We start from the raw sequence: 23,328 nt of genomic DNA, 5'->3' as shown, positions 1-23,328 counted from the left end.
AAAAAAAAAAAGACTTTCCAATTCAGTAGAAGATAGGAACTGCATCGTATCTCTCCTTCAAGGTCCTTAAAGCACTTACCATTCAGTAAAATTTAATGTATAAAATCTAATTATATAGGTATATCTTAATTAGTTAAATATGTATGATGTGTGCCTATATATATGGGAATTTGCAAAACTTAATATTAGACAATGCGGTTGCATTTTCTTCTCAAAGTTACAATGAAAACCCTTTACTTTGTATAGATCAGTGTGTTTCTCTAATAATGATACAGGATGATATGTTAGAAATACTTGAAGGATACAGATAAAAGTCCCTGTTGAGTGTTTTCTCAAACAACTATATGACCCTCCAACAAATCACGTAACCTCTCTGAGCCTCAACTTTTTTCATTTAAAAAATTGGGGATATATCCACTTTACAGAGCTGAGGTGAGAATTAAATAATAATGCATACACAATTCTCAGTCTACTTTTTGGTACATGGTAAATCTCAAAACCTGTTAGTCAATAGAGAGCCTTCACTATAAATTAGATGAGAGAGAGAGAGGTGCTGAACATGAGAAAGAAATTAAGACTAAGAAACCAGTGGTTTTGAGTGTGTGTGACTAGCGCTAGTCACAAAATAGGTAAGTCAGAAAGAAGAATCCCATAACTCAATTAGGTCAAGACGGAGTGCAGTGGCACTGAGTTAGAACAAGGTCATTAGATTTATCTTATGTATATGAACATAAAACCAAATAGATCACAAAGTCTTTTGGGCTACAGACTTAAAGAACTTAAAGTGTTTGCAACACAAAGTTCCATGATAAGAATCTATGAATGCTGTCAATAGCATGGGGAACTTAAAACAAACCAACCAACAAACAAACAAAAACCAAAAAAAACCTCCCAGGGTTATACCCAAGAGTGTTTCTCTACATTTTCAACCTTTCCAGTTGCGCTAGATTTGCAACCTACCTATATATATTACTATTAGTAAAACTTGTGTGTGTGTGTGTGTGTGTGTGCGCGTGCGCGCGTGTGTGTTTACACTGACAACTGAATTCAGCAAGCATTTATTGAGTATCTATTATGTATCAAGCACTGTGTAGCAAAGTCTGATGGTGATGGTGGGTGAGATGGGGTTTGTCCTTCAGATGTCATAGTTCAAGGCTAAAGAATGTCATGTGAATAATACAAAACAGATTCTGAGAATTTCAATAACAGAAGAAATACAAAATGCAATGGAAGTTTTGAAGTGATTCATTCCAATTAAGAAGAAGGAAACTGAGGGAACATCACATAAGTTGGAAAATCTCAACTGATATTTACGGGTGGCCAAGGAGGCTGAGGAAAGGGCCTTTTGGGCGGAGGAAAGAGTCTGGGTTATGACTTGAGCATCCACGGATTTTGATATTTGTGAGGGGGTCTGGGAGGCAATCCCCCTCTGATACCGAGGGACAACTATACAGGGAGAAGGATGTGCCAGGAAGAAAGGTTGAATCTATCACTGTGGAGGATATGCCAGATGGAGACAAATTTATTCTGAATTGAATGGGTAGCCTTCAGAGGTTCATAAGTAGAAGAATGATGGCCTGATTTGATAGCAGATGCAAGCAAGTCATTATGGAAAAGGAAAGACTGGAACTAGGGAAATTAGATGGGAGATTTTTATAATTGTATTCAGGTGAGTAAGGGACTCAAGGGAAGGACAAGAAGTTGTGAAATATTCAGAAAGGATTTTACAGGATTAGATAAGGTGGTGTACAAAAGAAAAAAAAATTCAAAATGACTGAGGTTCTGAATTTGAATAACTATGGCTAATACCCCTGTGGAAAGGGGAATGCAGGAAGAGGAGTTGGTTTGCAGGGAAGGGTAGAAAAAGAAAAGTAATTTGATTAGGAAATGTGGAAGGCAAAGAAAAGGGAACTAGTGTTTATAGAGCGCTGACCATGTGCCTGTCCCAGCAGGTTACCCACCCGCATGTTATTTCACCTCAGGCTGAGTGGGAGACGCCTGGGGGACTCTATGCAGAGATGTCTAGCCTGGACCATGGTTAGATGTACGGACCATGATTCTGACAAAAAGTAATGGCTAGAAACAAAGATTTGGGTTTCTTCACCATGCAACTGTCCAGAGAAAGCAAGTTAAGTGAGAAGACAAAAGAATGGAGAGCAGGCTCAAGGAAAGCCCAGAGCCTTTTGATGAACTCTGACTCCTGGATCTCCTTAAAGCATGTTTAAGAGAGTGTCCTGGACATCGTTTCTTGGTGTCAGCTCCACTTCCTGAACCATGGGACTTAGAAACTGAAAACTACATCTTCTCAAACTGTATTGGCAGCTAGGTATTGCCAATGGGAGGCATATGCATGACATTAAAAGGTGGGAGAGACCAATTTGTTTTGGTGATGGTTCTAGCAATTTCAGCAGCAGTGGTCACTCGGTCACTCGGTCACTGGGGCAGAAGCAACTGCTCCAGCAGTGCCAGCCAAAGCATGGGCTCCAGGGTGTAGGACAGTGCCACCTTCCTCCTTTTGTTCCACTGGGCCTTATAACACTTTTGTCCACAATTCCTTGTGTTCAATCTCCTGCTGTTTAAAATACCTAGAGCAGTTTTGGTTGCAGGGGCTGACTGATACTTACCTTAGATATCATAGAGAGAAAAAATGTAAGGCTAGAAATGATCTACCCAGTTCTTTAAACACTGGATTGTACAGAGGATAGGAGCAATTATTTCAATTTTAAAAAGAAAAGTAGCATCATAAACCAATGTAACTATATTCCAAGTTTCCTTATATTGATTGTAAATAAAACTCCAAGCTTATTCAATGAATGCCCTTCAGAACACACTGATTTAACTGAGTTAAAATAATGAAATGAAAGGTTCCAGAAATTCTTCTCAGTAAAGAATCATAAAAGGGACCTGGGATGCACTCCAGGAAGAGACCGTTGCGTATCCCTGCCACAAACCAAGCTCCAAACCAAGCTGCGTGATTTCCCAGGTGCCCTGACTAGGTTACCATGGAGCTGGGCAACACATACCTGAAGGGAATACAGTCATTGCACATGAAATATCGGGTTTCAGAAAAGTCATGATGCAGTTTTGCAATGGAAAACATTGAAAAAATATGTCATTACTTTTCCAACAACCCAATAGTTATTAACAAAAACGATAGGTATAAAGAAAATTATCCAACATATAGAACATTAGCCATATGCTTAGCACTATGACAAAGCACTTAACATGTTTTATTTGATTTAACCCTCAAGATATCTTCTGAGGCTGGTATAATTATCTCCAGATGAAGGAATCAAGGTTGGAGAATTAGGTGATTTGCCCAAAGTAGAAGTGGTAGGATATGAATAACTTGTAATGTTAGAGAATGTACACTCTCTAAAGGAAGAAGAAATAGGAGAAAAACAACACCTGATGGCTTTGAATTACTATTAAGTCAAAACTCAGGCATGCTACATTACAATTTTTGGGTATAAAGAAATTGTTTTCGCAGAGCTATTTAAAGCTAGAATGCTCCGTGAATTGTACAAAATACATAAAATTGCCTCTAACCAAAAATGTCAGGAATCTGCTATTTTAGAATAATCTATGTTATTTCTTCTCCAATTGGCCTGGAACCACTCTCTAAGGCAACATTTCAATGACAAAGAGATTGTTCCTAATGTGACTAGGGAAAAGCTATCATTGCAGGAGGAAGAGAAATATAGTGTTCTTTCCCCGAAGAATAAAAAAGTACTAAAATCTTTCCAGGCAGTGCTATCCATTTTGAGAAGCATGGACAGGGAATATAAATGAAATCTAGAGAGAAAAGGGGACTGGATTTAAGGTGACCTAATTTCTGTTAAAGTTATATTGACTGAACACTGACATATAGAGATTGAAAGTCATTTTTATCCTCATTGATGTAGTGCACACAACTAGACACAGACACATCCAAAAATAGGTATTTAAATGAGTGTGTGTTTTCATAAGTGAGAGACTGGTTATTTAACTGGGTTAAGAGTTGAATGAGACGACAGAAAAGTGGAAACTGGGTGGCAAAGAGTGTGTAATAATAAGAGAGAATCAATAGCTATTCCAGGGGCATCGGGCAGCAAGCACATTTACTTACATGACTTTTTTTAGTTTGCAAAATACTTTAATGTGCTATGTAATTATAATTTATGAGCCTTGTATTATGATTTTCTAAATATTACAGATAATGAAATGAGCTTCAAATGAGCTAAACCATTTCTCCAGGGTCTCACAGGTGTTGAGACCTGCAGCTTGGGCTCCTCACCCCAGAGCTGGCACTTTTAGTCTTCTAAGCCCAGGTCTGTCCATATAAATGAAGAATCTGAAGCAAAATCAGGTAAATTTTATGATATGTGGGTTTAAAAAAATGTAAACACATCAGGATCTTTAAAAAGCAGTCTAAATGTTAAGAAAACTAGCTGAATCATTAGAAATGGCTGTGTACCTTACTACTGAGAGCCCAGCTCCAAAGTAATTTAGCAGCGGTTTTGATACTTCTTCTGCATCCATTCCAAACCAGCCAAACCTGGAAACGACAAAGTCACATCCAAGTCGATACTGTTGAAAACGTGTTCATCATAATGTTTGAGGGCATGAACTCAAGGTCAGATTCCTGGGTACCAGTCCTAAATCCCTCACTTACTGTGACGTGGAGAAGTTAACTATTGTCACCGTGCCTCAATTTCCCGTGTTTAAAATGGAGGTAACTATATGTACTTTACAGGTTTCTTACAAAGGTTAAATGAGTTAGCATATGTAAAATTTCTTGTGAGTGTCCCTTTCTTACTAAGACTAAGGAAGAAGGGAGAAAAAACAGGTTTAAGTGGCTAATTGCTAATTAGTTGGTTGCATTTTTATATATTTGAAATTGACTTTTAAATAACTGCTTGGTTAAAGGCCCCCTGGTCTTTGGCATCACCTTAAATTCCTTTTATTTTCATGCCTTGACATTGTAATGATCATGACCGCTGTGAGCCATCCAGGGGCAAGAGAAAAGGAGGCACAGGTAAAAGGAAAAGGAAATAGCACACATAAAGAGCAGGGTGCGGAATGGGGGAATGGCAGGAAGGAATGTATTGGAGGTTAGTTGGTTTTGCTATTATTGAGGCTTTTGGAGTGCTTTAAGTAGGAAGAGGAGCCCAAAAAGTAAGGTAAGAGTAATATCCTCCCTTTCGTTCATTTCCCCAACCTCTACTTGAATGTTACTCTTGATGCTGGCCAAGGGCAGTGCAGTCCAATAGAGCTGCGTGTGTGGAGGGCGCCGTTCTGCAGCTGCCTGTGCAATAGGGTAGCTGGTAGCCAGATGTGGCAGCTGAGCACTTGCAACGTGGCTAGGACATGTGGGGAACTGAGTGTTTAATTTTAATTATAATTTAAATTTAAATATAAATGTCGACAGGTGACTTGTGGTGATTCTACTAGACAGCCCAGCTCTAGAGTTGAGATTGTCAACTCTTCCTTAAAGGGGCAGAGAGTAAATATTTTAGGCTTCGTGGGCCAGATGGTCTCTTTCAACTAACTGCTCAACTTTGCCACTGTAGTGTAAAACCCGAATGGATGGGTTTGGCTGTGTTCCAAGAGCACTTTATATACAAAAGTGGCTGAGGGGCTGGGTCCTAGTTTGCCGTCCCTGGCCCAGACTCTAGAGGGCAGGATATGCATTTTAGAGCTAGAAGATCAGGGCTTGAACCCTGGCTCTGCGACCTTCATCAAGTTACTTTTGTGTATCAGCTCTCTTAGCAGATAGTGTGGACCTCACGTTTGTGAAAAGGAGGTAAGAATGACGTGTATAACACATGTCCAACAAATTGTCACAGGATCAAATGGGAAGATAAACATCAGTTCCCTTTTTCTATCCCTCCTGTGATTCCCTAGAGAGAATTCTTTCCTATATCTTGATCAGATATCTAGATCACTTCTTTAGAACTTACGGTAAATAATAATTAAAGGTAGCATAACTTATGTGTATGCCTTACCAGCTGTACTCTCTGAGAGTGTAAGAGCCGTATGTTATTCCTCTCAGGTAGCCCAGTCCCTAGCTCTTGCCTTACAGCAAGTATGAGCACAGAGAATCGTAGTTGAAACAGTTCGCTTTGTGTTACCTTGAGCTTGCCCAGCCAGTTAAGGAGTTAAAGGATCCCCAGATTAAGAGTCCAAGGCCTAAACCAATGGTTTTGATAATTGGGACAACAGCAATGTTCCCTGTGGATGTAACATAACAGAAGAAAGGAATTATTTCCAACACAGAAAATACATTATAAATTGAATGAATTTTTATTTAAACTTCAACTGAAGTTTATGGGATTTTGGCCAATTTAGTAAAGCACATGTCCTTCGTTTTTAAAATAACCACATTTTGGTGGGCATTAAACTCATGATTATGATTGCTCGAAGAACCAGGCTTAGTGCAAAATCCTACAAGAAAAAGTTGAGTTGGCTTCCTGCCTAACTATACCAGTGTTCTTCATCCTTAACGCAGGCCTCTGATCTCTGTCTGACATGTTGTAGTGGCCATTAATAAATTAATAGTGACCCTCTTAGACGCGAGCCAGAGCCAACCACAGGTAGATGTCTTTGGCCCATTATGACCCCAGACTCCAACGCGCTGACCTGTGTTCTGGATTCCTGCTTTCACTGCTTTGTGCTTTTGAGGTCACTTAGGGCCCAAACCATGATCACTTTTTATAGTTCTTAGCCCCTCAGCACCCTGGCCTCAGTCCATAGATCTCCCCTTGAAAGCTTTCCTCTCCTGCCTTCTGAGACGCCCTCGTCTCCTGATTCCCTCCTGTTCCTCTTTTCAGCTCTTTCTCTGGCCGCTCTTTCTCATCACATCTTCCGGATTTAGGTGCCCACTAGTGTTTCTGTAGAACACATTCCTCCTCTTGGTCTATTGTTCTTTGGTACTTGACTATAATAATTTCATGATTTCAGCTATTAGCTATAGACACATGCTCCCAATGATACAGGTCTAGCCTGGACCTTCTCCGCAGCTGAGTGCTATGTTTCAAGATGCCAATAAGAGCCCTCCAACCAGATGTCCCCCCACTGTAGAAACATCAGGACCTTCAAACATGGAAGGTCCCAGGCTGAACTCTGAACTCATGATTTTTCTTTTCAAACATGTTCTTTTCCCTATTTTCCTTATACCACCATCTTCCTAATCACCTATGCCAAAACCCCTGTGTCATTATTGACTCCTCCCTTTTCTCTACTCTACATATCCAATCAGTTACTTTGACCTATAGGAACTACATCTGCAGCATATCTCAAAATAGGCCCTTCCCCCACTGACTCCCAGTGGTACCTTCTGGGTCAATATAAATACTACAGGTGGTTATTAAGATCTGCAGGAACAGATGCTTTCTCTGTTCCCCTAGCTCAATCAGACATGATAAGCATAATCACAGTAAGGTATAAGTGAGGTATTATAATTTCAATTAGAATTATAAATTCTAGTGGGAATGTAAACATTAGCTCTTTTGTCCTCCAATTCATGAACTGCACTAAATCATTTATTCTGCGAGATTCAAATTAAGTGGGATCAATAAATTTTCAACATTTGAAAATGTATTTGCTTTTAATCAAATTACCTCTAAAGACCCTTGATACTTGGACTTTTCTTTGCTAAAGAGAAGAAAGCTGTCCTGGAGTGTACTTATATTAATGCAAGGAAAACATTTGTGATTGTCCAAGCAAAGGCATAAATTCTAGTTATATAATTTTAGGTATTGATAAGGCAGCGGAGGGAAGGTTTTTGTTTGCTTTTGTTTTTCTGCCAGTGCTTTGAAATGATAATGTATCTGTGCTCACTTTTAAAGAAAAATCCTAAAAAAATGATAGTAGTTGAGACTACTATTTACTAAATATTTTCTGATAAACATGCTAGAGAAAGAAAGGCCAGAGCACTTAAGACACATATGAGAGTTATGCTTGAATAGATAGTGAGCAATTGGAACGTTTTATTTGCTATAATTTTCTATCAAGGACTAAAAAAAAAAATCAATAAAAGGGAAGAGTCAGGACATGCACCAAAAATATTTATGGAGTATCTCAATGAAAGAAACTAAATTGTCAATTTCTAATATCTACAACTAAGGATTATTCAGAATTACTGTTTGTGTTCTTTCCTATTATGAACCAGGGTTATTTTGATCATAATATAAATTGATTATTTTATGATCTCAATATAGTACTCAATATAAATTGTTGATTTATATCAACATAGTACTCAACAAACAAAAAATCAATATAGTACTCAATATAAATTGAGTACTAAATGATACATTATATCATATACTACCTGTTGCCCAAATGCAGCCCCCAACCATTGCAAAAGGCCAAAACTTAGGGCAGCGTAATATCAGATTGGCCAACAAAGCAACCAGCCATACTGCAGCACAAAGTACCCACTGGAGAAACATCCCTGGCAATGAAAGAAATTGGTGTCAGTAGTTCAAACTGATTTGAGTAAATTAATACGTTTAGGAATTTCAATGAGATATTATGATAAGAATGGCCACCATGTATTGAATGCCTTTGCATATTTAATATAATTCTTACAATTACTGTCTATCATAATTAACCCTAGTTCAAACATAAAGGAAATGACTCTGAGATGAAGCAATTTGCCCAATCAGCTACCAGTTCATAAAACTGGAATTTAAATACAAGTTGTATGACTCTAAAGCCTGCTACGTATAGTGCTTTCCTGCTTAACATTTTTTCCCACCAATTAGACAAATCAAAGATTTTCTTCTAAAGTGTGTTGGCAAGACTAAATCTCTTTATTTTTATTCAGATGCCACACCTAGTTCTGTCTCTCCCCAAAAACATGGCGTTAAGAACTTCAGAAGAGCACAACGTTGATTTAAACCTTTAGGGATCATTTATGCCACTTTCAGGATCACTACAGAGGGTGCCAAAAAGATGTATATGCATTTCAAGAAAGGAGGGAACTGCATTAAAATTGTAATACAATGAATGACACTAGCGTTCATTTGATTCACACCATCTTTTGAGTGAACGTCGTACTACACATTCCTACTGTAATTCAATTCAACTTCGAAAAGTGATATGTAGTTAGCATCTCTTAAAATGTACACATTTTTTTGGCATCCCTGGTATAAAGTCATTTATGGTCAGATGTAGACCTCATACATTTAGAGATGAATGTCTGATGAGGCAGACATTTCAAATCTGAGAATTTTCCTTCTAGGTCAGGGCTACTCTCCTTTCTATGCTCTGGATTGCCATTGGCCAAAGCATGGTGATGTGAGGTATAGCTGTACCTTTGTGCCTCTGCACCACCAAGGGTTTAGGGATCAAAAGGGCAAAGAAAAAAGTCAGCTTTGGAAGAAATACTAAGGCAGTTATAACGCCATGTAGCACTTCTGACTCTAACTTTGGAAGATTTTTACCTATTTCTGTGGAGGAGAGGGAGTAAAATGGCTATTAACCTCTAAGACAAAGAAGTAGGATCATAAAGATGAAAGGGAGCTTCATTTTACAAGTTCTTCATTTTATAAACGAGAATCTGAGAACAAAGCAGCTGATGAGACTTGCCCAGGATTACACAGTTGTTGTGAAACACCTAAAAGCAAGGTCCTCTACTCTTTAGCATGATTTTGGTTCTTCTTTTAGTAGTTTCCATTCCTGTCCTAACTGCACAGGAAAAGAAAGACTCTGGAGGTGAAAGATTTGTAATTTGATTGTCTAAGTTGTATCAAAACATAAGAAATTGGGGAGATAATGCAACTGTTTGCCAACAGATGTTCACCATAACATCCCCAATTCCTTCTTCTGGCTTTAATATGAAAGGCAGGGAGATAAAAACAATTGTTGCATCTTCCCTAAAATTCATGTTACAGCCAGTGACATGATGTTCCTAAAATTCACTGCATTGTGCAAAATCATGCAATAACAATGTTTCATAGAGCTTATGGGGGAAATGGGGCTAAGGCACAGCACAAAAACTTCTTCAGCAGTGTATTAGGAAAAAGAAAAGATAGGAACCAAATAAAAATGATAGCACAGTTTTAGATTGGTTAAATGGTTAAGAAATTCACAAATGCAACAATAGATATGGCGCTTTAACTTGAAGAAGACCTGAAGCTTGCTTTATGGAAGTGGGCATTGGAAGTATTCCAGCATGTGAGCTATTGTGAAGTTGGTGGATGAGGGTTCGAACACCAGATGAGGATGGGCATGGTGCTGAGGGAGCTGGTCGTTGTTTGAGGGGTATGTCTGAATGCATTTCGGGTATTACTATGCATCTTTACCCACCTGGGTGCAATTGACTGTGTTCACTTAGTGTTTTATGAGAGTCAAAGTGGCACATAAGCAAACACAAAGTTCGTGTTGTGATCAAATTGTTCGCTGTTATATCAATTGTGTTGGACATTATGTATTTGTGAAACAAGTGCTATTAGAATGGACTAGGTTCCTTCTTTTGTGAACATAAGAGATATGACAAAAAACATTTGCTAACAGTATCCATCTTAGCTTTACCATGAAACATGATCTTAAGGTTATCTTATACTGACTAACTCTCTGATAAACTGGTGTGGGCATTATCAAATGATTTATTTTAAGGTCTATTCATTTGGTTCAACAAGATTTACTTTTGTAACCATCATTTTTAAAAGACCCCAAAAGAGAACTTTATATTTAAAAATAACTTAAGGTTAACAATGAAGGAAAAATAATTACCATCACCAGTCTCATATTTTTTAAGTGGTACATAGTTTGAGCCAAACAAAAGGATGGCTAGAGAAGAGGAGATGAAACCAGTGGTTAGGTCCGTCCCATTGTTGCTCATGGTTCCAGTGGCGCCTGAGAGTGAGCTAGTTCACTTTAGACTTGAGGTACTTTTCAAGAGCTTCTGAAATAAAAGAAATAAAAATGCAACAATGAAGAAGTTATGAATCTGTGAACAAGCTTTGATTCATATATGATACTGAGTTTTTCAAAAGCCTTCTAAGATTCCTCCTTCCAGATAAAGTGTTAGGGCATTATGGAATTAGGTATTATGTTCATATTCCATGTTCATTCATTCATTTTTTCTTTTCAAAAAGCCCCTTTTTGATCACTAACGTACAGTTAAAATAAAATATCTTCAGAGCTTGAAGGCCTAACTTCATCCAAGATCTGGATACAGTTTTAATTATATTATAAAAAAATTCTCCTGTGTAGGCAGACAGGTATAATGAAAAGATTTGTGGACCAGGAGTCTGTTTGTCTCAGTTGGTTTATGTGACAATCAAATGAGGGAGCATTTGCGAAGACTTTCAGAACTACCAGTGCCTTCTAAGCAAAAGCGTTTGTTTTAAATATTTCCGGTATGAGTTTATCGGCACATTTAGGTTGAATTGCTGTTACACACCCAGGATCCCCTAGAAGTGAATGCACTTTTCTTCATCAGTAGTAAGCCCCACAGTATGGATTAGTTTAAATAGTTCATAAAAACCTGAATCTTTATGACTTTTTAAAAAACTGAACAGATAGAAGAATCTCTTAAAGATCTCTTCAAGAATCTCCGAAATCTCTTCAAGATTTAGATTCTTGAAGAATCTCTTCAGGTATCTCCTAGAATCCAAGTTCAGCCATGGTGCATTGCACAGTGCTATCAGGCAGCCAGCAGGACAACGTGAGACAGCTACTCAGCTATCCTTACATCTGGTGGCCACTTATGGATAATGAGATTTTCATTTAAATTTATTAAAACTAACCAAGAGAAAAAGAAATTCAGTTCCTCAGCCACACTCACCACATCTCAAGTGCTCAATAGCCACATAAAGCCAGTAGCTACCACACTGGACAGTGTAGATATGGAACATTTTCCATCATTGCAGGACGTTCTGTTGGACAACATCGCTAAGCTTATTAAAAAGTTTTGGCTCTCCTATAAAGAAAAGACCCCCCCAAACCACAAATAGTCAAGAACCAGACATTTTTAATAAAAAAACATCTGGAAAAGCCTACTGAACACAAGTCACCTTTTTAGTTGTGTAAGCTACATGAGAAAAAAATAACTCAAAGGAGTCATTTTGCCACAGGAGGTAACCAGGGTCTTCCCACAATGCCATCTTGAATTCATATTTTGCATGTTGACCTTTGGTCCACTTCACCCTGTAAGCCCTCTGAAATGGAACTGAGGATAACCCAGTCTTTTCTTTCTTCCAAATTTAATGTTAGAATGATAACTTCTTGTGGATACATATTGAATATACATCTGAAATCACCTTTCCTTGTTATTTTACAATGATAAACATTTACTTAAAAGGTGTTTCAATTTTCCCATGTATTTTCCACATTCCTTATGTATTACTGAGAATATTAAATATACAACTACCTATAATATATATTCTTTGGCATTATTATGATAATTTAACTGAAACTAAGAATAACTTCAAAATGGCTGAATTAATTTTAGTAAGAAAAATATCTATTTGAAATTGTCTGTGCTTTCTTAAAAAACAAAACAAAACAACAACAAAACACTGCTGGTAAAACTGTATCCTCCATGGGGATGAAACTGAAGAAGAGATACTGAATCATATTTAAACACTGACATAGTAACACTATTACAATAAAATAATAATAGTTTTACTTTAGGTGACAAGACAGTTTTAGCCCTGCAGTGGCTTACATGGGCTATTACTCAAGGGTCAAGCACATAGGTGGATTGTTGCTAATATAACACAGTTGCAATAGGTCACAGGATTAGGAGATGTCTGGGAAGGATATTACAGGACTAAAAAGAGACACAATTATGTGCTAGCTAAGAAACCAATCCCCCCCCCCCGCTCATTTTAATTAAAATAAGCAAAGCAAAGAAACAAAACCTTTATAAGCCCATTGATAAGAGAATGCCTAACCTTCAAAAGTGGCGAATTATATTAGTGAAAAGATGGCTCTCTTAAAGATTATTGACAGCCTTAAACCTCCCAGATTTCACCCCATTGAAAGATTAATTTGAAGCACTAATCAGAGTGTAAGAACTGCATTTTGACGGCTGAATGAACATTAATTAGTGTTACTTCACTTAAAGTTATTTCCTGCAATAAATATGCAAATAAAGGAAGTTTATTGCCTACAGCTCTGGCACACTTCAGAAAGCATGTGATGTTACTTTAGCGTGGGTTGGCAATCTTTACTATCTTTAAGGAAGAGGCTACCTCTTTCTAAATCAATGACATTTTTGTGGAAAAGAAAAACAATATCACTTTAGCACATATATTCTCATTTCTTCTGAGTGCAAATCTGTTGAGTTAACAAATCTCAAACTACTTTTACATAAACTTTAAATTAATTTAATATACTTTAGATTAAAGCCGTTTTCTAATGTTTACTTTTAACTGTCCACGGATACTTTACTAAGCTGTATTTATTCATTTTTGTTCCAGTGCTTTTGTTTCATTTATTAGTAAATACTTTTCCTCTAAATTTCTCCTAGCAATTGAAACTTCTATTCTGTTGGTATTTGCTCTTTTCTAATCTATACTGCTCGTTCCACTTGAAATAAGATTTCACTTTTAATTTCGTGTTAATTTCCTCAAATCCCCTGGCAGGCTCTGCCAGTGTCTTGGCTAAAATTAGCAATGCTTGAATGTACTTATTCTGAGCCTTAATTTTTCTTTTTAATCATGAGCACGTTTTGAAAAATCATGAGAGACTCCCCTGCTAAGCAACTTGCGTTTCTTTTGACTTGCTGTACTCACTGCGCTCAGGGCTGGCGGCTGAAGCTCGCACCTGCTCAGCACCCATGCGATCCGCCTACACTGCACTGCTGGTGCGGCGCCTGCTCTGGTCTAACTCCTTCCACCACCAGGCGCCTAGCCAGCCTTTACGTTCTGCCATGACACTAATCTATGCACTTGGCCAGGGGAGAAGGGAGGGCCTTAGGAAAAGAGACGCTAAGGCCTTCCCTAAGTGCAGCAGTTGGGGAAAGCCATCCTTCAGCCGTTGTGCATAGCATGTGGCTTATATGCACTGGTGAGGAATTCTCAGGCCGCCTGTCAGCCTACCAGTGAGCTAGAGAGGCTTTTGTGTATTGGAGAGGTGATGTTTAGGGAACTCTGAGCATGTCCTTCTCTCTAAATATCACAGAAGTAGGTATTAGTTATACTAGTTGTGGATAAAACTAAAGGCTGAGGAATTCACACTGTTGTAACAGATTATCTAAAGCTGATTTTTTTTTTCACCGAGCATCAAGAAATTCATCTGAACCACTGATGTCACCAATGCCTCTGGTGACATCACAAGATTTCACTTGTAAGCACTAATCCTTTATGAATGCACCAGACCAGTTATCTGTAATTCATCTAATATGTAGTGAGTGCCACTTGAGAACATATGTTCTAGGCTTCTCAAACTTGATTGCACATTACAATCTCTGGGGGGAGGTTTTCCATTCTGTTTTTTAAATACTGAAACCTGGGCCCCACACCAGACCAAATTGAAATAAAATCTCTTAGAGGTGGCTCAAGAATCATTTACTTTTAAAACCTCCTCCAGGTGATCCTAATGTGAAGCCAGTCTTGAGAATCACATTTTAGATCAATAGTTGTCAAATTATATTGATGGTAAGAATTACCAGGGGGAGTGGGTTAAAATGCAGTTTGTTGACATCTTGACTTAGATTTTGAAAAGCATTGTTCTTGTTTCTCACTATCTGATATGTAGCATTTGGCTATTTAAATTTATATTAGAATTAAAAATTCAGTAGTTCAGTTGTACTGGACACTTTCCAAGTGCTCAGCTGCCACACGTGCAGATTCTAGGACATTTCCGTCATTGCAGACATTTCTGTTGAACATAGCTGTTCTAGATCGTTATCTCTGGGAATGCAAGCAGTGAGCTCTACAGTCCAACCTCCATGTTGATTCCAGAAGAGCAAGTGACACAGATATGAACAACCAGTGGTTGGTAATGGTTGTGGAGATAAAGGAAGGAGAACACATAAGCATGGTCCAAAAATGAGGTGGCCTGGAAGGAAGTCCTGCTTTAAACATTACTCACATTCATCAACTATAGTGTATGATAAGCAGATGAAAAGGTACAGTGTTATGTCATTTAAAGAACTAAAGAAGCTAAGCTTTTCAGTTAAGGGAAGGAGTAAGCAGTTCAGAAAAAAATTTGAAGTCCCCCTTTTGTACATACTCAGATACACACAACACACAAGCCCTCTCTCTCTCTTCCAGAAACATAGGGCCTAAATACAACCTAGAACTATTTCACTTTATGATGGCAAGAGACTGCAATGGTCTTGTGATTTGTTCTTGCTTCCGATTCACATTGAGAAATGGAGACGCCCATTGTTGTGAATTCCCTGAAATCTAAAAGTGAGTTTGGGGCTGAATCTGGCTTGAGGACATTTATTATGGAATATTCCAGTCCAGTGCTTTTTATATCGTGCCACAGAGCCAGCCCACACATGGATGAACCTCTGCTTAAACTAAAATTTTTCTTTCAAATTGTTTCATCTGCATGAATGCCTAAACAAAGGTGTGTATTGGAAGAGTCTTGGCAGGTACTAGAAGGTGCAGGTTAGTTTCACCTCAGTGTTCTTGTATGTAAAATGTCAATTATAAGATCTGTGTACCTCACCCTTTTATGTGGTCAAAAGATAGAATGTGTATAAAATATCATTAGGACGTCTGGTTTTTGCTCTGACATTTGAAGATCTCAGAGGCTATTACTCCTGATACTACAATAAGAAAATAGCTAAACAAATTGAAAATTAACAATTCTTCTTACATCTACCAGGGAATTGAGGTCACAGTGTAACCGCACATGAACTTCATTTCTTTAGCATGCATTCTGCTTTAATCCAAGCTCGCTTTGTTTAGCCTGCAGAACTATGACTCACTTGCATTCTTTCCCCAGATCCTCCTGCTGGTTCAGATACTGTAGGTCCGCTCCTTTTAATCATTAAGCCCCTAGGACATTAGGTTCTGGACTATGTCATACTCACTTAGGAATAAAGCTTCAGGTCTATCAACAATGACCAAGGTACAATAACCAAACCTCAAACTAGAATAAAGTTTTAGTCAAACAAACATAACACCTTGGCCTCAGTTATGTTTCAGCTCCAGACTCATGACAGCAGAACAGCCCCATGGTCTGCATCCCCTGGGAACTGGACTGAACAATGCCATGACTGACAGCAGGACCTGGAGCCATGATCAATGGCTCCCTGCCTTAACTCTGACCAATCAATAGAGCCCATGACCCCAACTCCCATAGTAATCATGATAAATGACCTTTCCCTTGTATAACCTAGCTGCTAGAGGCCATCAGGGAGGCAGGTTTTCAAGAGCACTAGAGGGAGAGCAATTAGACAACTTGAGCACCTTCTAGATTTTCTGCCTCCTTCACATGAGGGGGAGAAAAAAAAAAAGGTTAAGAGGCTCTTCCGAAGGTCATAGCCCAGGAATTCTAGCTTACTAAAAATGGAGATTTATTCATAAAATTGCCCAATACCTTATGACCACAGTGAAAGTGCTCCAGCATAATAATAGTGGATTACAATTGAGCTGCAAGACACAGTGTTTAAGGAGTTTCTAAGAAAACCCTAAGACAAAAGAGGAGACAAAAGGACATGGAAGGAAATCGAAGCCTGTGACACCTACAGCCGGAGCAAAACACTAAACACAGCCGAACGCCTGGCTAGCTAAACATAAAACCTCACACCAAAGGCCTGTTTATTTCAGCTCTTATTATCCAATATATCATGTCTGGCTTTCAACAAAAAATTACAAGTTGTACTAAAAGGCAAAAAAAAAAAAAAAAGAAAGATGCAGTCTGATGAGATAAAGTAAGTATCAGAACCAGATGTAGATGTAGGTATGGTAGAGATTTTTGAATTATTAGACTTGGAATTTAAAATATCTATAATTAATGTGCTAAGAGCTCTACTGGAAAATGTGGACAACATGAAAGAGCAGATGTGTAATGTAAGCAGAGAGATGAAAACTCTAAGAATCAAAAGAAAATGCTAGAAAGCAAAAAACACTGTCTCAGAAATGAAGACTTCCTTTCACAGTTGAGAAAATAATCAGTGAAGCTGAAGATATATCAATAAAAACTTCCTAAATGTAAATATAAAGAGAACACAGAATTTAAAATAAAAGAAACAGAATATTCAACAACTATGGAAAATCTACAAAAAATATAACATAATAGGTAGTGGGAATACCACAGAGAAAGGAAAAGAAGAAATATTTGAAGTAATAATGGCTGAGAATTTTCCAAAATTAATGACAAGTACCAAACCACAGATACAGGAACACCAAACAGGATTAAAAAAAAACAAAAACAAAACAAAACCCTATGCATAGGCATATCATATTCACATTTCAGAAAATCAAGCAGAGAAAAAATATTGAAAGAAACCAGAAAGAAAAAAGACACTTTACCTATAAAAGAGCAAGCAGAAGAATTATATCAGATTTCTCTTTGGAAACCATGAAAGAAGAAGGGAAATATTTAGAGTGTTGAAAGAAAATCCACCAACTTAGAATTCTGTATCCAGTGTAATTATCCTTTAAAAGGGAAGGGGAAATAAAACTTTCTCAGGAAAACAAAAACTGAGGTAAATTTTCACCAGTAGACATGCCTTAGAAGAAATGTTATAAGAAGTTCTTCACAGAGAAGGAAAATGATGTAGAGCAGAAACTTGGTTGTACATGAAGAAAAGAAGAACATTAGAAAGGAATAAATGAAGGTTAAAAAAAGGATTATTTCTTTTCCTAATTGATCGAATAGATAACTTCAACATAGCAGTAGCAACAATGTATTAGGTGATTATAGCATATGGATAAATGAAATGAGTGACAGCAATGTTATAAGGGCTAGGAGGAAGGAATTGGGAACAGTCTATTATAAATTACCTGCACTACCTGTGAAAAGGTATAGTGTTAATGAAAGTGGATTTGGATTAGCTGTAAATGTATCCTGAACATTCAAGGGCAATTTCTAAGAAAAAAAAAAGAATTTAAAAGAATTATAATTGGCATGCTAAGAGAAGAGGGAAAATAGAATCATATAAAATATTACTTAAAACCAGAGAAAGCAGAAAAAGATGAGAAACCAAAAAGAAAAAAAAGAAAAGAAAAAGAAACAAGAGCAACAAATGGAAATCAGTATGTGGTCGATGGTAATCCGCTCTATCAATAATCACTTTAAGTGTGAATAGTCTAAATATACTGATTAAAAGATTAAAAATGAGAGTGAATAAAATATAGAACCCAACTACCTGTTGTTTATAAGAAATCCAACTTAATTATAAAGACAGAGATTAAAAGGGATGGAGAACAATATATTATGCTAACACTAAAAAAATAAAGCTGGAATAGCTATTAATATTTTAATTTCAGGCAAAGCCGACTTTGTATTAGAACAAGGATATCATCAGGGAAAAAGAGAGGCATTATGTAATGATAAAGAGGTCAACTCTCCAAGAAAACATTATTATCCTGGGTATGCACCTCATAACAGAGTGTCAAAATGTATGAGGCAAAACCAGATAAAACTGAAGGAGAAGGAGACACAAACATATTATAGTTGGAGTCTTCAATACCCCTCTGTTAGTAATTGACAGATCTAGCAGGCAGAAAATCAGTAGGGATCTTGCTCAACTGACTAGCACCATCATCATCTGGATCTAATTGTCAGTTATATAATATTTCATCCAACCACAGGTGACTAAACATTCTCCTCAAGCTCAAATAGAACATTAGCCAAGATAGACTACATTCTGGGTTATAAAACACATTTTAACCAATTTAAAAGAATACACATCATATAAAGTATGCTCTCTGACCACAATGAAATTAAACTAGAAATAACAGAAAGTTAGCTGAAAAATCCCCAAATATTGGAAACTTAAAAACATACCATTAAATAACTCATGGATCAAAGAAGAGCTCTCAAAACAAAATACATTTCAAAGTAAATGAAAATGAAAATACTACTTATCAAATTTATGAGATGCAGTGAAATCAGTGCTTAGAGAAAAATTTATAGCATAGAAATGACATTTTAGAAAAGAAAGCTCTAAAACCAATAATCTAAGTTTTGATATAAGAAAATAGAAACAGAAAAGCAAATTAATTCCAAAGGAAGCAGAGGAACAAAATAATAAAAGTAAAAATCAAGGAAATTGAAAATAGAAAATCAATGGGAAAAAACAATGAAACTGAAACAGTTTTATTTGAAAAGATCAATAAAACTGACATACCTTTAGCTAGGATAGCAGAGAGAGAGAGAGAGAGAGAGAGAGAGAGAGAGAGAGAGAGAGAGAAAGAGAAAGAAAGAAGAGGGGAGGGAAGGGAGAAAGAAAAGAAAGGAAGGAGAGAGGGAAGAGGGAAAGAGGGAGGTAGGGAAGAAAAGAAGAAAGGAGGAAAGCAAGGAAGAAAAGGAGGGAGGGAGGGAAGGAAGGAAGGAAAGAAGGAAGGAAGGAAGGAGACCCTAATTATTGTTATTACAAATGAAAGAGCTACAGATCCCATGGATATTAAAATAATATAATAGAGGGCCGGCCGAGTGGCTCAGTTGGTTAAGAGCTCGCTCAAGAGTGCGAGCTCTGAGCAACAACAGTTCGATTCCTGGTCCAAGCTGAGTAGCTGCTGAGCTGCCAACAGGTGGCAGGATGGCTCAGCTTAAATAATAATAATAATAATAATAATAATAATAATAATAATAATAAAGTGGAATGTTACAAACAACTGTATGCTCACACATATGATAACCTAGAAAAAATGAACCAATCCCTTGAAAGACAGTCTGCCAAAACTCACCCAAGGAGGAAAAGACAATCTGAAAAGGCCTATATTAAAGAAATTGAATCAATAGTAATAGCCTTCTAAAATGGAAAGCACCAGGACTAGATGAATTCACTGGTGATTTCTACCAAATATTGAAGGAAAAATTATGCCAATTGCCTATAATCTCTTCTAGAAAATAGGAATAAAAACGCTTCCAAACTCATTCTATATGAGGCCAGCATTACCCTAATACTAAAACCAGATAAAGATATTACAAGAAAATAAACCTGCAGACCAATATCCTCCCCTGAACATAGATGCCAAAATCCTCAACAAAATATAGCAAATAGAAGCCAACACTGTGTAAAAAGAATTGTATTCAATGACCAAGTATGATTTATCCCAGGTATACAAGGCTGGTACAACACTCAAAAATTAATTAATACAGTCCATCACATCAACAGGCTAAAAAAGAAAAACCACACAATCATATCAATTGATGCAGAAAAAGTATTTGACAAAACCCAACACCCATTCATAATTTAAAAAATGCTCAGCAAGCTACAGCTAACATCATATTTAATGATGAGAAACGAAGATCAGGAACAAGACAAAGATGGCCCCTCTCACCACTGATTTTCAACACCATACTAGAAGCCCTAGCTAATGTAGTATATTGAGAAAAAGAAATAAAACGTATACAGTTTGGGAACAAAGTAATAAATCTGTCTTAGTTCACAAATGATATGATTTTGTTTATAGTAAATCCCCCCCAAATTCCAAAAATAACTCCTGGAACTTATAAGCAATTAGAGCACAGCTGCGAGATACAAGGTTAATCCATAAAAGTGAATTGTTTTCCTATATCCAGCAATAAGCAATAAAATTTAAAATTCAAAACAGTAACATTAACATTAGCATTAGAAAATAAAATATTTAGGTATAAATCTAACAAAATACAGGTGTTCTCCATTTTCTGAATATCTGAGTTATGCCCCTTCACTTTTACATACTACATTAGTATGGTAATTGCTTTTTTTTTTTTTTGGTGAAAGACAAAATCCTGTTCGGATTTCCTTTGGTTAGTGAAAATAGGTACTAGTATAGGTTTTCCAAAAAAACGAAGTAGCGTAAAGCAAACTTTCAAAAAGTGGGAGATACCTTCACTTTATGCCATTTAGACTTATGGAAGTTTTCATAGAAACACTGTTCTTTCAAATAGATCTGTATGAGGAAACTATAAAATTATGATAAACAAAAGCAAAGAACTAAATAAAAGTATATTCTATGTTCATGGATACAAGGCAGTATTGTTAAGATGTCACTTCTTCCCAACTGGATCTGTAGATTCAATGCAATCTCAATCAATATCCTAGCAAGTTACTCTGTGAACATTGACAAATTGATTCTAAAGTTTACATGGAAGATCAAAAGACCCAGAATAACCAACACAATACCGAAGAAGAACAAAGAGAAATGAGACTATCCAACTTCAAGGCTTACTATTAAGTACAATAATCAAGACAACGTGAATTGGTGAAAGAATAGACACATAGATCGATGGAGCAGAATCAAGGGCCTGTAAATGGAGCCACGCCTACATAGTCAACTGTTCTTTGATAAAGGGGTAAAAGGCAATTCTGTGGAGAAAGGATGTATCTAGAGGTGCCAGATCCAAGCCTTACTCACATGGCAGGCAAGTTGGCTTTACTGCTGGTGGGAGACCTCAGTTCCTCTTCACATGGGCCTCACCATGGGACTGCTGGAGTGTTCTCATGATAGGGCGCAGCTTTCCCCAGAGGGAGAAATCCAAGCAGGTAGAAGTGTCATCATCTTTTATGACCTAGCATCTGAAGTCACACACCATCACTTCTTCAATATTCTATTGCTCACATGGTTCATCCCTGATTCAGTGTTAGAAGAGGCCACATAATGGCATGGATATCAGGACTGAGCATCCCTGTGCGCTGTCCTGAAGGCTATCTACCAGGAAAAAGAAAATTCCAGGGACAATATCCTTGCCTAGGCCCAAGCCCATGGGCTCTAGTGCAAAAGCAGAGGGACTAGCCCTTGTTAGATGCAGAGAGTCACCAATGGGAACAGTGTATGTAAATGCAGTTGCAGGAGGGTGGGGAGAGATGGTGGTGGGAGCTTGTGCACATTCTCTTCTGATTTTTTTCCCATTTCTCAGTGAAACAGAAAACAAGATCGTCAAGAATGAGGGCCTGGAAGGAGGTTTTGGAGCTTCATAAGTATTTCAAATTTTTCAGTCTCAAGTGATGCAATGGTCATTGTCATATTACTTGCTTGGTCATATTACTAAGGAGGAGAAAACCCTCTTTTTGATCACTGTTGGATTATAAGAGATAGCCTGAGTTTTAGTAAATTGAAAGAAAACCAACTCTGTTTGTTTGTTTATTTATTTATTCCATTTTAAAGAGTGATTTTTTTTCCCTCTGCAGTCTCAAGAACTTTCTATGTTTATAGCATGGAAATCTTATGCCGATAAACATCCTTCAGCTTGCAATTAGATTGCTTTGTTACTTCTGCTTATGGAATAGGATAAAATACAGATAATTGTGTGATTAAAGGAGACATTTAAAATATAAGACATGGTCTTTTCCTGGCCCAATCAGCCTAAGAACACGAGGGACAAACCTGTAGATCAACTAAGTCAGGTTTACTGACTCATTGAAATGTGGGGTACCACATATCAAAGGAACTGTGGGGTGTTTACCAAAGAAAGGAAAAGAGAGTTATTATAGGATTTTGGAAAAGAGTGGAGTTTAGCTGCAATGTAAATGAAGCCGTGTTTTAATGGGCTCAAAGCAAAATAGGGTTGTGGATAATGGGGTCAACATTGGTTCTGGACTGTGAAATGAACCTGCGGTTCTGTTTTCTTGGAAACAAAATGAAAATGTCAAATATTATGTCCAGAGACTGGCCCTCTGAAGCGCTGCACATGGACTGTCAATCAAGGCTGCTTCACTGTGTCACATGACTTTATTCCTTCAGACAATAGTGGGATATTTTATTCTTACTGAAATAATTTCATACAGAAATTCTGATAGCCTATATTTTAGAGAAGATGAGTTATCAGTAAGAAATAAGTAGTCACTCCAAGAATTGGGCTGCTGTGGTGTTTTACAGCTGCGATGTGTATTTGGGAGAAATAGTGTTTCCTAATAAATTTGTACCTGGCTTTACCCGAAGTTCTGATTCTGGATTGATGAATGGTAAGGAAGATATTTACTTTCTTAATCCAAGCAAATTTTGACTTTTACTGTATGTTATTGTAATGTACTACAGTTCAAAATATTGATGCGTAAGCCAGTTTCCCTGAGTGATCTTGGTCAAGACACCTAAGGAGCTTGTATGGCATATTTTTCATTTGCAATGTGAGGAGGTTGGAAGAAGTTCTCATCATCTCACCAGTCTATTGATATAAAATTAAACCTCTTTTATTTTTAATGCACCCTGTAATATGTCTACAAGACCTCAGCATCCAAGTGTTCTGCAGTTATGTCTGCAAGTCTCCTAAGGGAGGCCC

The 23,328-nt window shown here is 37.3% G+C and overlaps 2 protein-coding genes across 2 annotated transcripts in view; one reads left to right on the top strand and one right to left on the bottom strand.

Annotated features, from left to right (window-relative positions):
- The window catches only part of TMEM144 (transmembrane protein 144), a 31,328-nt gene extending 20,500 nt beyond the window's left edge, over positions 1 to 10,828 (bottom strand). Inside the window, exons 1-4 of the mRNA XM_019667494.1 lie at positions 10,720 to 10,828; positions 8,312 to 8,434; positions 6,114 to 6,213; positions 4,457 to 4,537 (exon numbers count right to left, since the gene is read on the bottom strand). Of these exons, the coding sequence (XP_019523039.1) occupies positions 4,457 to 4,537; positions 6,114 to 6,213; positions 8,312 to 8,434; positions 10,720 to 10,828 (413 nt within the window). The remainder of the gene's footprint in view (positions 1 to 4,456; positions 4,538 to 6,113; positions 6,214 to 8,311; positions 8,435 to 10,719) is intronic.
- The window catches only part of GASK1B (golgi associated kinase 1B), a 106,225-nt gene that overhangs the window by 17,185 nt on the left and 65,712 nt on the right, over positions 1 to 23,328 (top strand). The gene's annotated exons all lie outside the window — the stretch shown is intronic.

The sequence above is a fragment of the Hipposideros armiger genome, unplaced genomic scaffold, assembly GCF_001890085.2.
Source record: "Hipposideros armiger isolate ML-2016 unplaced genomic scaffold, ASM189008v1 scaffold_498, whole genome shotgun sequence".
Lineage (NCBI taxonomy): Eukaryota > Metazoa > Chordata > Mammalia > Chiroptera > Hipposideridae > Hipposideros > Hipposideros armiger.
The sequence above is the reverse complement of the archived record's forward strand: the minus strand, read 5'-3'. Positions and strand labels throughout refer to the sequence as shown.